Below are 15,959 nucleotides of genomic sequence, written 5' to 3' on the forward strand. Positions count from 1 at the left end.
CCCTACACTATGTCAAGTGATATTCCCTGGATGTACTTGGTTTCTAGTACCTTGCATTAGTGTTAAATGATATTATTGGGGATTTCTGTCATTACAGTTTGGATGCCTATGACAGCTGTATGTTCTCAATATTATATTCCCCTTCCACCTGTAACTCAGAATTTGGTTATTAACACATTGCTGTGGCATGTTCAAAGATGCAAAAATGCATATTTTTACTTCTTTTTATAGACTCTTCTTTATGAATGCATCCTTTATTAAGTGATCTGTGAATAATGTTAGTTGTATATATTTGATAGCATATGTTTAGGGAAGAGTTTGGATTTGAGAAAGGAAGTAAGCAGTACTGCAAGGATGGTAGAGGTTAAGTTGTATATGACTGATATAGTGAAATAATTGTGATGCTGGCACTTGATGCTCTGCTAGATTGCTTATATTGCCATTTCTGTGGTGTTAGATGTGTGTTTGGTATAAAACCTCCTATGGTTTGCAACACAGTATTTTTGAACTGGTCTTTGGGATTTAAATGTCTGTCACATCTCTAGGAAAAGAAGAGGACATAGTAACTATTTCTCCAAGAACATTGTTTGTTTCAAAAAAAGGGTGTACATTTTTAGCAGCAGGTAAGAGAGTGTGTATTATTATTCTCATACAGATTAATATTCACAGTTCTGTCATGTCTTTTTTTGCTCTCCTTTGGATGACATATTTTACAAGGCTGTCAAATCTCTTAGTATCAACTAATATTGTTATATGATGTGTATTCCTTATTATGCTTTGGAAGTGGGTGATCTTTAAGCCTTGTCACTAGAAACAGAGTTAGTAAGATTAATTGACACATGAAGATAATGAAGGAATGAGACACTTTGTGATCCGTAGCTGGAATATAATATCTTCAGGATGAGCTTCTTACAGGCATCTGTCTTTTTTGGGCATGAGGAAGTGATTGAATACTGCAGGCTTACATTTTAATTAGTGATAGTTTGGTTAAAATGCAAGTATGTTTTTATTTTGGAGCAATAGATGCATTTTAACACTGTTTTCTAGACTTTTCCCATATTGAGTTAAGGATTCTTGCTGACTTATCATCTGAACCAGAACTTCTGAAACTGTTCCAAGAACCTGAAATCACTGATATCTTTTCTACACTGGCTTCTCAGTGGTAAGATAAAATCTTGCATATTTTAATAGTAATTAGACAAAATAGTAAGAATAACCTAAGCTATTGTATTACTGCATAATGATAACAAAAGACAGTATTTTATTACTATATCTACTGTTCATACTATTTTAACACCATGAATTCCTTTCTGTCTTTCTGAGCCTTTTCTTCTCCACTGTGTTTAATTACCACGTATCAAAATGTTGCAATCCAGCAGGCCAGTGTGAGCCTTGTGACTAAAGCTGGTGCAATGTTGCATTGTGAACAGTGGTTGCTGATAACTCTCTCCTTGTATTATTTTTATTCGATTCTTTTTAAAAATTGAGCGGCAGTTAGATAGGTTTTCCATCTGAAAAACTGCAGAACAGCTTTACTCAGTAAAAGAACAAGCATTTTTGAAATTTACTTATCTATCCAATAGAAGTATTGGAATCAAATCACATATATTTAAGAAATGGAGACTAGCGCTTACGGGATTCCTTTTGAACTAATAAAGTTTAGTGCTTCCATATTCTGATGGAGGACTTAGAAAAAGTGGTACCCCAATAACCAAAATAAAAGGTAGATTTTTTAATCTCCATATCTATATAATTATTTACTGATCTCTTCAGTATGCAGATTAAAAGATTAACTATCAAAAAAAGATGGAATATTAGTTACTTAGCTGTTGAAGGTATTTTATATTGTTTGTATTATGGTGATGCCTAAAAATCTCACTTGAGACTGGGACTCCCTTGTCTCAAAAATGCATGAGCATTCAATAAGTGACAGGATAGATGTCAAGAAGCTTGCAGTTTCAACATATAGGTCAGAAAAAGATTAAATAAAATGGTGTAGCATAAAGCTGTTTGAACAGACTGAAGTTCATGTAAATATTATGCAATTTTCTTATTTTCTTTGTCTCCCTCTCTCTTTTATCTTTTTATCTCCATTTTTAGTTGGAAGATTGTTAGCTGAAAATGAAAGCACAAATACGTATGATTGAGCTTAATTCTCATCCTACAGTTTCTAAATTTTTGCAGGCATAGTCTTCCCAAACATGGTATTTCCTACACACTTCCATAGTTCACAGAATCTTAGAATCCTGGAATGGTTTGGGCTGGAAGGGACCTTAAAGACCATCTGGTTCCAGTCTGCCTGCCAGGGGCTGGAACACCTGCCTCTAGACCAGGTTGCTCAAAGCCCCATCCAACCTGGACTTGAACACGTCCAGGAATGGGGCATATTTGTTAATGCTCTGAAGTCATACAAAGAAACAAAATGGAGCTCACATTATAATTATCCTGCTACCAACACCTGACCCAGTGCTTGAGGCATGTGCATTCTGGCAGAACAAAACTCAAGACCACAAACATTCCACTGAATATATCTATGGAAAGATCACCTTTCTTTTAGAGTTTCTTAGAAGCTTCTCTTGATACTGTAATAAATTCTTAGCTCTAACATGATATCGCCAGAACCTCATGATGGAGTTAAATCCTTATTTTAGTTTGATGGTTTATTGGAAATGTATGCATGAAGATGAGTCAAATTTTGTCTCAGCTCTGGGCACGGCTCCAGAAATACCATTCTATTCAGCAATCTCACGGCTCTTGGCAGCCGTCAACCTCTTGCAGTTGCTACACGGTAACTTTAAATTTAATGAAATATTACAGGCAAATATTTTTATCAGACAGAATTGTCATGGTGTGTCTACAAAATCATTACATAATGATTCTGCTGACTCTTCTCTTAAGCTTCAGGAAAGCTAATGCTTGGAAGAAAATTTCTATTGAATCTATTAGATGACTTATCAGTCACAGAAACATGAAGGGCGTGCTTGATCTCATCTAACCTTGGACATCTGTCACATACTTGGAGAGATTCATTTGGCTGACTGCTGATATGCCCTGTGTAATAAGGTCGATTTCACATTAAAAGTGTTGACTTCTCACCATTGAGAACAAAGCAGGTCTGGGATGGCCAGCTCAAATGTAGACATCTGTATTTGTTCTGACGAATTGAATTCCTTCTGTTGGGTCAGTTCCAACTGAACTCATCTTGGATTTTTGAATGTTGTCCTAAATTTCTTTGGCACCAAAGAGAAGATATAAAATTACAGGCTTCACAAATGCTTTCTCATTCCAGATACTTATTCATCTCTCATAGTCCACTATTGATAAATAAAATCTTTAGGGCCAACAATTAGTCAATTGACTTTATTGTAGTTGATTCTACTCACTAGTATTAGAATGATTTATGAGAAGAGCAAAATAAACAAGAAACTTTTTATCTCTTCTTGGTTGTCTGGTTTTCTCTGAGTCTTAATCCTTTAAAATCTGTGCAACTGATACATCAATGGGCATAGCAAATATTTCATTCTGTTTGAAGGAGTTGCATGTTGTTACTATTTGTAAATATTTTCTGACATATTTTGTACAATTGGAAAACCTTGACAAAAAAAGGTTTTTTCTCTAAGAGATCTGGAAGGAATGGATTTGTTTCTGAAACTCCCTCTCCAAAGACAAAAAATTAAGTTAGTGTTAGCGTCTAGTAGCATTTCAGCTTCTGAATGCATGTCAGCTGATATCTTTTAGAGGTTTTCTGTATATAAAAATTCTTAGACTGATGAATATTAAATCATAAATAGAAAAGAATACATTATTACATAGAAATCTGAGCCACACTCCAGAGTCCAGCCAAGTTTTATATCAAAACTATTCACTTAGTTTTTCTAAACGTCATGGCTTCTCCACTGAAATGTAACTCCATTCCTTAGCTGCCCTTCAGACTAAAGCCTTCTGTCTGAAATCCAACCTTTTAAAAAACTTTCACAGGCTTTTTATAGCATTTGGCAGGAAATACACATGGGTGGGCAGTTTCTGCAAAGAGGTGAACTCTATGAGTTTCTGATTAAATAAAGATCTCTTATGTATAAAAGCTTTCCTTTCATAATTTGGTTAGGCATTCTGTACTGTGACTCAGCCTGTCTCTGGTTCATTAGAGATGCATCTCTTTTGGAACCCTGTTGGATGGATCCATGTTTCTATTAAGCATTGTTCGTATGGAATCTTCGTACTCTTCACCAGTGCAGGTAGAGATGCATAAGTACGTGTCAGCCCAGACTGTGTCTGTATGTTGTAGTAAAGGGCTGAGTGGAGGAATGAACTTCCATGCTAAAATTCAGTCATGGGCAACACAATACCCAAGCCACCGACCCCAGTGAGAGGCAACGCTCCCGGCCAGGTTGGGCTGGGATCTTGTGCTGCTCTGGTGAGCTTGCTGAGACAGCTCATTTCAGGAGTAACTCAGCTCCACCACCCTGTGCTTCTCTGCACTGTGTTCAGCTGTTTGCTGGAGACACTGCTTGCTGTAGATAGTTTCTTAAGTATTGTATCTCTTTGGCAGAACTGTCTTGAAATTGCTATTCAGGTAAAACTATCAGAAGCTGCAGTTAACTACCACAGAAGCACAGAATGGTTTGTGTTGGAGGGGGCCTTTAAAGATCATCTAGTCCACCCCCCTGCTATGGACAAGGACATCTTCCACTAGACCAGCTTGCTCATCTCTGCCTTGTATGGTCAATATATTTTCTGGTCATCTAACATAGTTACCCCAGCTAAAACTAAGATTGTAGAGATTTTGATGTTCACTTGTATATGCTTAGTGCTTAGTTCCCCTGCGATGATGATCATAAGGTATTACCAAAATTATCTTAAAGTGACTCCTCTGTTATGTCCTACAAAGAGAAAGCCTTAAAGACAGATCAACACCTGCTATTACAACAACACCAAGTATGCATTACGTTAATGACATATTGAACACGTGGCAAAGTTTCAAGGCTTGCCTAAACTTTTAAAAATTAATGATACAGTGGATTCTAGCTACCTGCAAGTTCAGCTTGTGTTAAGGTGTCTTGATGCCCTATGACAGTCATAATCCTTTTAAATCCAAATCATCATCCCAGTGCTGAAGGTGACGAGAGCTGTCCTGGCAGCTATCTGACTGGCCAAGAGACCTAACTGCTGTTACACATCCAAATGACAACAAACCTCAGTGTGAACTTTCTGTCACTTTTATAGCTTTTACACAATAGATGAAAAACAAATAATTGTATTTAAAATGCTGTTGATATGCATATCTTAACATCTCTTTCAAAAATAGGTGCTGAAAAATAAGTTTAGTCTTTTAGGTAGTCTGCAATTTCTTTGCAGAATTTCTTAATTCGATATGTAATGGTTACCAATTTCTTTCAAGCTGTTCTTTTGTCACCCTTCTCAGTAGGTTGTTGTTCCTCTATCATAGTATATGCTCATATTGACCAGATTGAGTCAAAAACCAGGAAAAGTATCTTGATTTAGCTAACCACCTAAACACACCATAGTATGGGGTTTCATCCTATCCAACATATGCCTGCTTTCCTGCCTGAGTGCTTTTTTGAATTGGGATAGTACTGCTTCAGGGTCCCATGACTGGAGCATTAATCCATACTTAAAATATTTGGGTAAGTCCTTTCCTCTGTTTCTTTAGAATCTGTCTCAGACAACTGGAGATGCCCAGCAGTGACAAGTACAGCTGCAGCCAGCAGAGCAGAGTGGTGCCCTCCATCAAGGGTTGTGAGGGCAGCCTGGCCATACAAATGCAACTCTGTTATTTATGGCACTGAACTGGCTTAGTCAACTTAAGCTTGAAGATGTTGTCACTGTGATCCAGCGTTTGCTACAGACATTTCTGATATCTGCAAATTATGTCCTATGTTTTATGTTCTCAAGCCTGAAGTAGAACACTGATGTGTCTGTCATAAATGGCCTAGCAGACTTATGAGACAATTTTGCCCTTTCTAAATTATAACTATGAACTAAGATGTTAAAACATGTAGACTATATCCTCATAAACCAAGAGGTTCAGAGGCAAAGACCCTGTAAGTAGATTTGTTGCAAATGGATTTAAGTGAAAATCCAATACTCCTATATCCAGAAATTTGGGAAAGGGAATACCCAGGTAATTTATAGTCTCTAGGGATAATATTAGCATATGAAACAAAGAACATTCTCTTGACCACATCATTTCTCTGAGATTTAATAATGTTTCTGGATTTTTTGTATTGATTTAATGTTATCTTCTCATGGTAAATATAAATTTTCTTTAGATGATATTTGCTATTTGAGAAGGGGAGAAATTAAGAAAGATATTTAGTAAGTTGCTTACAGTATGATCTACTTGCAAGCATAAATCTGCTACTACTATAAACTGTGTATTTTCATTTGTGTGAGAGCAGAGAGATAATTGTCCCTGTGCACAAACTTTTCCATGCAGTGATAAATTACCTGAGTATTTTCTGTCACATATTCTGTGTTGTAGATAGTCTGTTGGGCCAGTGTAGATCCAGTGTAATGATACCTAGTGAGTCTGTGCCTCAGAAAAATGCCTTTATGGATGGCATTGTTAGACAGTTGTGGCTTAGTATTTTAACTTTTGTACTCTAATTCTTTTACAGTGTGGAAATCAGAGAATATGAATCAGAGAGCACATAAAAATCTTGCCTGTATGCAATGAATTTTCCTTATATTCTAAAAGCTAAAATAATAAGAGAGTAGAGATATTTAAATAATCTGTATTAAAAATACTTATGTAGTACTATGTAGTAGAGGAATAGCTCTAATACTGTTCAATATACATGTGTGTTATGTATTAAAAGGTATAATAATCTGAATAATCTGATAACTGATGCCATTCCAGTATGAAAACAGGCATTCTCTTTAAAGTATCAATTTCTAGGTCTGAACGGTAATTTAACCTGTACACGTTAACTACTGATGGTGAATTAAAGTAACAAGGTAATTAGTGGATACTCTTTAAGGGTGATATTTACTCTGATTATACCAATGAAAGGACAATTTGTGGTAGTTGTGTGCAATGCTTACACTCATGGCAGCATTTGAAAGAAGGCTGGAGAATTTGATAGTGGTCTAGTTGCTCCTGTTTCACATTGAGATCTGAATTTTGTAAAGTCCAAACCACAAAATACTCCCTTTTCTCTCATCTGTCATCTGCTTCCTCATATTCTTGCTATTAGTGCTTTCTTTTGTGTGGTGATGGAGAACAGCATAAATACCTGTGCTTCTTCCAGGTATTGAATTTACCTTCTAGTAAGTACTGGATATAATAATTGTTCACCTGAGTCTGTGTGGCTTTCAGAGAGTTAAAAAAAATGGCTGCAGATAAGAGGACATATCTCATGTCTTTGTAGCAATGGCAGTTTATATCTAAAATAAAGAAGTGTGTAATTATCTTGGAATTCCAAGGGATTTATAAATTCTTTACCACCAATCATGTTGAAAAACATTTCTTTCCATTTTTATAGCATGGGCTTGGTTGGCGGATGCTTTTAAGACATGGAAGGGTCTTTATCTTATACTATCCTTGCCAGAATCAGAGGAACTTGGAACACTTCATTTCCAATAATCTTGGGAACTGCAGACTGTTTATAAAATGTTCTGAACACAAAAGTCCATTTTTCCTCAGCTGGTGTTTATGTGGAATCATGGTAATATCTGTTGTGAACTGTTTTGTTTGAGACTGACATGCTAATTTTGGAAATTACTTGAGAAAAAGCCTAGAGAGAAGAAAAGCACAGAACTACTTGGAATCAGCATGTTTAAAGGAGAAAAGGCTTTTTGTTATGTTTTTGGGTTGTCCTTTTTTTAAAAGATAGGTTCAGCCATACTTGAATAGAAAGACGATGGTGAAGAAAGATTTGGTTTGTTCTCTGCAGAATGTCTTCCTACAGGAAGTGTGGAATTTTATTTCTCTACCACCTGCCAAGCAGGGGATTCACCAAGCTGATTATAACCAGTGATAGCCAGGTGAGCCAAACTGTTGCACACTGGCAGTTGGTCTGGTAGGAACTGTGTCAAAATAGGGACTCTTGTTTTTCCAGCCTCTTGGCAATTCAGGATACTTCCTGACAATAGCTCTATCTGCTGATACCCTGCTGAATTCTGAAGAATACAGGAAATAAGCAGAGGTATTTTGGATATTCCAGAAATGAATCAAAATTAGTCCTCATGGGCTGAATTATAAAAAAAAATAACTGGGTATGTTTGAAAAAGATAAGGTGAAATATGCACAAATGCTTGGTGGTAGGCTGACTAAATATATATACACCTGCCCATACCCATTTTATACAACCTTGTTTCAAATACATTCTTTGTATTAAATAGATTAAAGATTAGTCCTCCACAAAATAGTATTTTTTTCAGGTTAGTTCATACAACTGTATGGTATAGCAGATAGGGAATTCAGTTAGGCTGCCTACTCAAATAGCAGTAGCAAAGGCCTGTTAATCAGGGATGAGATAAATAGATTTCTGAGAAGTAAAAACCACATCCATAGCTGAATGGTTTTTAAACAGCTATTAATATTTGTCCTTCTATATTAATTTAACAAAAATATTATCAACAAGGTTGAACAGTGTCATTATTAATTAAGAGATGTTGCCTGTGTGTTTATTAGGTGATTAAGGAATGATTAAATAATCATGCTTATCCAGGTGGGTTTTTACTAAGGAAACAGGAAGAGCTTTAGCTCTCCTCCTGTCCCCATCAGCAGACATACAGCTACAAGAGGCAGCCACAGGGTTACACAGCTCCCTCTCCCCCAAGGGGAGCTTTCTTAGTTTTGTTCGTTGTCTAAATAATGAGCTATACCAGTTTAGAGTTCTTAGAGCCCCATATTTGTCTAAAGATTTTGTAGATAATCCAGGCTATCTCATACACTTCTAATCAGTTAGGACATGCGGTCTCTTGGATTTATTTATCCACTTTTTATGAACTTAATGTCAATTGGATTTGAGTTAATTAATTTCACTTCATCCATTGCAAAATGGCAAAATCTTTGTTTATAGAGTTGCAATGAACAAGACATTCCATGCCATTGAGCACATACAAGATGATGAAACTTTTTCAGTATTAAGACAAGTTACAATCACACCTGCTCTTCACCAGGGAGTATTTAGGATTAATTCTAGAATCCTGCCTTTGAAGAGAGTGGAGAAAAGTTTCCCTGTGTGTTACATGGCAGCCCCCTTAAAGAAGTGTAACTGAGTATCTCTGCTGAAGTCTCTGTTTAGAAGTGTATGACTGTGTTGTGATCCTTCAGCTCTGAAGTTTGGCTGTATAATTCAGCCTGTATTGATTCACTGTAAATCAGGAGGTGCTAAGCTCAGTGCTGCCTTCTAGGACACTCACTAAGGGTTAATGTAGCATTTCTTTCATTATCATTTACTTGGCTGGTTTTATAATCCTGTTACAATTTTTAGTTAGTTTCAAGGCTTCTGCTTACTTTCCTTTTGTGAAATAGATTCGGAAGAAGCATTTTTTGCAGTATATATATCGTTTCTTTTCTGATCAATATCTAAAATATCTCTCATCTTGAACCTTTATTTAGAGTGATACTGATAAAAAGTGTGGAATCAATAATTTGTTTCATATATGCAGTTAAGAGAGAGACAATTTCAGTTTGAATGGGAAGGCATGCTCTTTCAAACCAAGTCACATTTTCAGGGACAGGTACTATGGACAGGTACTACTCATTATGAATCTGGTATTTGATAACTTGTTTGGTAAAATAGTTGTGAGTGAGGCTGTGCCACTTGCAGCTCCTGCAGCTGCTGTATCTAGTAAAAGGGGAGGATGTTCAGTTTGCCTTCTCAGAATCAGTTTTAAAACATTTTAAGCTCAAGGTTCAACACCTCATGGGTGTTGATGTGGAATATTTTAACAGTGTTACTTTTGCAGCAAAACAATTTCTATCTGTTTTGAAATCTCACTTGCAATAGTTGATATTAAAGAAATTTAACACTTGTCTTACTTTGCACTCTGGCAGACTCTGTGTGGCAACCTATGGAAATTTCACCTTGTAGTTTACAGTGCCTTGTAGAAGTGCAGCTGTGACTTTAGACAGGCACATAATAAAGCAGAGGGAACAAAGTCTTCAGGAAGCATAATGGCTTTTGTTTTTAGAAGCTTTAAATAAACCAGGGGGTTAACTAGAAGTTTAACCAGACAGCTTAATTTTATGTCACATTGGAAGCTTTTTATTTTTGTACATTAAATGCTTTCTTAGCCTTCTAGAATAAAAAAAATTTAAAGTTTTACAGTTGCCACCATCACAACTCACACAGAAACTAGTGAGAAAGCAAACTCTGAGGAGGCTGGACAGTCCTCAGTTGTTTTGTGGTATCTGATAACTTTTGGCTTTGCTAATTTCATAGAGAGGTTTTCTTGTGCGTGAAACTCTTATTTCCAAACCATTATGTCCTTCTAGAGTGATAAAATGCTCTGTTCTGTGAGTACACTCCAGAGCTCAATAAAATATTTCCATTTATTTCATTTAACTCAACTTCAACTCTAGTGTCAAGCTAAATTTTGATGAAATCAAGAATGTCAAGGCAATTCATTCTTCACTTCTACTTTTGCCTTTAATTCAGTGTTGACCCAAGGCATAGTAGAAATTTAAGTTGCAAGAGGTGTTTTTAGTGAAAATTGAAAAAGATGGGATAGGAAGGTTCTGATCCCTCTCTGCAGAACTCATTTGTTCAAGACCCTTATATATAGCATGACTAATTTCTTCCATTTTTGATTGCCTGTCTGAGATATTTCAAAGTCTGTCTCGTATTTTTTTCTCTACTGTGCGGATGCAGTTTGATGTAGCGTGACATCTCCCCTCTTCCCCTGCTTATTTTTCCTGAGCAAACTGTACATTGTTGTAACAGTATGATAGCTCCATATTTTGTTCTGTGTAATATCTGAGATGGCATTACATCATCTTTTGATTATATGTTAAGAACTCTGTTCTCTCTGTTTCACTTTTCTGCTATTTATCTAAAGGCTGCTCTGAAGGTCCCTCTGTTTCTTTATGAGACTTCTAATGGGTCCAAGATGTGTAATTATTTGATGCTCTGCTGCAGCTGCCTGTATCATCTCCCAAAATGGCTGCTGTTCCTTCTTGACTGTTTGAAGTCTCTTAAAGAAAAGCTTGAAAGGTATTTGTGATAAGTAAAGAAAGAACTCCAAGGACATTAATTTGCATTTGATCCCTGACGTTGTTTTATACAGATGGCCTCTGAGAAATTTTATGCCATCTCAGTTTGCATAGACCCCTTAATCCATTAACATTTATTTGTTCTTTTGGTGATGGTGCCTATCACAGTCAATGCTCACACTAGCACCTGATGTTGGGAGCTAGTTACCCTGACTTCCTTGTCTTCTGTACTCACAGACCCAGAGACCCTAAAATAAGGTCTCCCTAAAATCAAGAATATTTGATTGCCCTCGTGACTCAGAAATAAGTATCTTGGACTGGCAATCAAATAAAGTCCATGTAATTCACTGTGTAAGAGGGACTGTGGTTATGTGAGATGAAAGCCTTTCTTTTTCCCTTTAGGAGTGAAGGAGAGACAAGTTGAAGGTTGTAGGGTAAGGTGTGGTCTTTCAAGAATCTATGTCAATGTCAGGGACTTTCTGTTCCAGCTGACATATGTCCAGAATCGTGCATTTTTATGGAAAAATCTTTTAAGTGGCCTTTTTCTAATGAAGAGCACTGAAAGTAAGTGCTATCTAGTTTATCTCTTCAGTATTTGATACCTGAAACAGCAACATGCAGGTAAATATCTTAGTAAAGATAATGGATCACTTTAGTCACAAGTTAATTGCTCAGCAAATTGTTACTGATGATAGCTATAATTTATGATGTGACCTTGTTGCAATTTCTTTATCTGGTTCCCTGCTACTTTAAAATGTAACAACAAAAGACTTTTGATTCTCATAGCAAACTGCAAAGACATGTCTTCATCTTCTGTAAAATACATAAAAGCTAGATGCCATGCTCTTTAAAAGGAGGTTGACGACTAATAAAATAAATCTTCATGTAGTGGATTATAGAGGCTACTCAGAAAAAATAAATTATTTTATGATTAACTACTGGAAGAAGTTTTAAAATACTAAAGTGCTTCTGGATTCTTGCAAAAGTGTTTTATAGGGGTTATAAAGATGTTCCTGGTGCTAAATAGATATAAAATAAATTAAACCACAGTTTGCTAGGGTGGCATACCCAAAGGGAAAAGAGACACAATGACAAAAATGTTTTAGAGTTGACTGTAGTCTGGGAAGGATGGCATCAAGCTGTCAGCTGCAGTCTTTCATTCAAAGAAGTTGAACACAAAAAAAACTTTTTTAAAAACCTCTGAACTAACCTCTGACAACACAATGTTAAACTCCTGAACCATGTGTTGTGACTCTCTCCCCTCTGTGCTTAAGTACCTGACTCCTATATTTACATGGGAGATCCTTGCCAGAGATCCTCCAGCATGTGCAGTGGCTACTGGAAGACAGCTCTGCCTCTCCTGACGGCAGGGTGGGGATAAAATGTAATACTATGTATTGTCCTTTAGATAAGGAGGAAGAGATGAGAGGGATCTGGTGTCCTATGGTGTGAGGAGTTTCTTTGTGTTATTCTGTCACCTTTTATCTCACTTATGCAAACCAGGTCACAATAAAATTGCAAATACAAGCATTTGACATAACCTCTGAATCAGACATGAGAAGTGTTTAGAAGTGGCATATATAAAAACATACAAGAAAAAATTAATGTATACTTAGGTTACATCAGAAAGGTTTATCTTACTGTTGACCTGCTGTTTTCCTTCTGGCAAGATGTTAGTCTGCATTTTAGTCTTTGTAGGTGCTTTTTTTCATAGACTCCTAGAATGGTTTTTGTTGGAAGGGACCTTAAAGACTATCTAGTTCCAACCCCCTACCCTGGGCAGGGGACACCTTCACTAGGCCAGGTTGCTCTAGGTTACTCAGAGTCCATCCGGCCTGGCTGTGAACACCTGCAGGAATGGGGACTCCACAACTTCTCTGTGGAGAAGTTTCTTTCCTATTTTTAGAAAAGTATCTTAACTGTATTTCCACTTTCTGGGCAGTCTAGAAAAAATTTCATTTTTCATCCTGCTGTTTCCATGTTCTTACATAAAAGATAATCTCACTACTTTTTGTTTTGAACATAGTTGTGTAAATGCCTCATAGTTATAGAAAGCATAGAAACCATACACTTTACATTTCTGTATGATGAAAAGATTTACATGGGCTAATTGTATGTATCTTATGTCTGGCTCTTGATTGATGTAAGGCAAAAGTAGTGATATATTTTGATAGGACAGTGTCTTCACGGAAACTGTTTCCCAACCTCTTCTTTTTCTTTATTTTGTAACAGAGATTAGCCAGGCAAAAGTAATTCCAAGTTCGCTTCCATGTATTACCTTACAGATATCTGAGGCTAAGTATCTCTGAGCCCTGTCAGCATCTTCCAGGAGTCATGGAATAGCAGCTTTCAAAAAAATTGTTTATTCTTGCTCATTGCATTAGCAGTGAGTGAACTGGGTTACAGGTAGCCAATTTTTTTCCATATGTCTAGGATACTCACATACATTGTTATAGATATTCTGTTTGCCTCAGGTATAATAAGGTCTGCAGAACTGAAAAAGTGAACTTTCAGAACTTACCTCCTACATGATCTACCCAATGGTGATACTGCTGTAAAACTGGGCTTTTCTAATTTTACTGATTACATAAATTGTCTGTACCTGTTTGATATCCCAACACAAAGTTCCAGGCACAAACTTACAGAATATAAAACCATCATCTGCTACTAAGCAGCAACAGATGACTGAAAATGAGCGATTTGTATAGTTCATTGATGAAAATAAAAAAAGCTGTAAGAGCTGTCAGATGAACAAATGTGTATTCACTCATACATTTACTCATTTATTGGGCATTAATGACCACATATAAAATGAATTTAGTGCCTCTCCATCTCATTTCCCACATCAACAATTCACAGTTTGGACTTGAATTAATTGGCAGATGCAAGAGAGCAGCCAAGAGTTTGTGACTATTATGACTGAGCTTAGCTTGGCTGGAGTGTAGTGCAGACCAAGGCAATGCATGCCTGCCACATATTGTGTTTGAGGAGTTTGTTCTGCCTTTTCCTGTGCATAAACAGTCGGCTTCCGTCACCACACAACATTTCCCAGAAATGCTGGAATGTCTTATCGCATTCTTTCTTTTAAGACTGATTTCCTCCCATTTCTACCTGTTCTCAAAGTTTTATTTTGCCATTGCTCATACATTATGCCCTGTGGCCTCTTTAATATTTTTTTTTTTAATGTGTTGATGCTGTGTGAGCTCATTTCTGTATACTAAAATTCATGTTAGTTCTTTTTATATTCTGTACAGGTAAAAATTAATCCATTGAGATCTCTACTCTATATTAAATGTGTTATTCCAGTTTACACTTGAACTTTTTTAAAGTTAGAGATACGATTGCTATATTTTTCTTGGGTATAAAGAAACTTTGTGTTCATATGTATTAAAGACTTTAGACTTAGTTCAGTAGAAACTCTTTGAGATGTCCCTTAGACACCATAATATATGAAAATATATAGTGGATTTTGGAGAAATTATGATAATATTCAAAGTATTTTCTCTGAAAAAGTAATAAATTACATATTCCTCCTTTTGTTTCATATCTGCACTTCGTTTCTTAATCATAATTTGATGTTATCCTTCTTCACTGTTTGCTAGAAAATTTTGCTCCATTTTTTTTACTCTCAGAATTAGGCAGCTATTCCCTTTTAGGCACACAGCTCAGTTCTTAGTATAGCTACCTTTTTGAAGACTTTGTGTATCTCTACTCTCACTGTTTATTAGATATTCTACAATTTTTGGCTGCAAGCTGTTTGCTGCCCTCACAGACCTTTCCAGATTGTTTAGCTCTGCTGACTCCATCCCAGGATAGTGAGATCTGCCAACCTGAATGTGTCTTCCAGCACTGAGGGCTGTTCTTTATTCTACCTAATAGATGTCTGTCAAATAAAGTACTATAAGTCAAAGTACGTGCAAGTCAGTGCTAAACAAATTAGAGGACAAACAAATCAGAGATGTGGAAATAGCCTGAGACAAGTATGCAGGCAAGGACAGGAATGTAGGAGGTGAAATACTGCATATTTGGAGATTTGAAGATGGTGAAAATATAGATTATGAACTTGAACTTTTCCCAGCCTATTAGAGAGAGAGTAATGAGAAGGATGTAACTAAATGGGAAAATACATTTCATGCTAGAACTAGTAACTGCATATTTATTTCCTGTAGGACTTCAGGAAATTTGCTGTTTCCACAAAAAAATCTGCAGGAAGTTCCTTTTCCTCTTGAGCTTTTTTTCCTGCATCAATTTCTCTACCATTGCATTAACAGTCTTCCTCTTACTCCAGCTGTACTGAAACTGCTGGGTAAGCTGGAGTCAGTGCCTCAGTGTCACTGCCCAGCAGCTAAGACTACTTTATGCCCATTCACCTTGCTTTTTCAGGTTCAAATTTATTCAGAAAAGTGCATCTCCACTGAAGATCTATGTTACATCCTACTGCACTTCAGCACTGAGTATTTGCATGCATTGGATGGCTTGCTAAAAATTTCTTTTCAAGTATGCAGAAAACAATGTCTTTTTATGATTATCATGGTGCTTCATGATGAGTCCAAAGGCAAAATAAAGTTTTTACCTTGCAATAGGTTCTCACAGTACCCATTAAAACAAATCAATTATCACAAACGTAAATTAGTTTGTAAAGGAAACAGGTTAAAGCAGAAAGCCCACTGTGGGGATTTCTAACATGGCTGCTGCAATTCTGAGAAACTGCACACGTCCCCTTTAGTTTTGTTATTCAAAGGAATAAATAGCCTTCACCTCAACCTGCAGGAAT

General features: G+C 36.5%; 1 protein-coding gene across 1 annotated transcript in view; it reads left to right on the plus strand.

Moving 5' to 3' along the window:
* Window positions 1–15,959, plus strand: part of POLN (DNA polymerase nu) — a 103,225-nt gene that overhangs the window by 48,827 nt on the left and 38,439 nt on the right. Inside the window, exons 18-19 of the mRNA XM_008645092.2 lie at window positions 546–623; window positions 1,048–1,162. Coding sequence (XP_008643314.2) covers window positions 546–623; window positions 1,048–1,162 — 193 coding nt within the window. The remainder of the gene's footprint in view (window positions 1–545; window positions 624–1,047; window positions 1,163–15,959) is intronic.

This window comes from Corvus brachyrhynchos, unplaced genomic scaffold (assembly GCF_000691975.1).
Source record: "Corvus brachyrhynchos isolate BGI_N302 unplaced genomic scaffold, ASM69197v1 scaffold80, whole genome shotgun sequence".
Classification (NCBI taxonomy): domain Eukaryota; kingdom Metazoa; phylum Chordata; class Aves; order Passeriformes; family Corvidae; genus Corvus; species Corvus brachyrhynchos.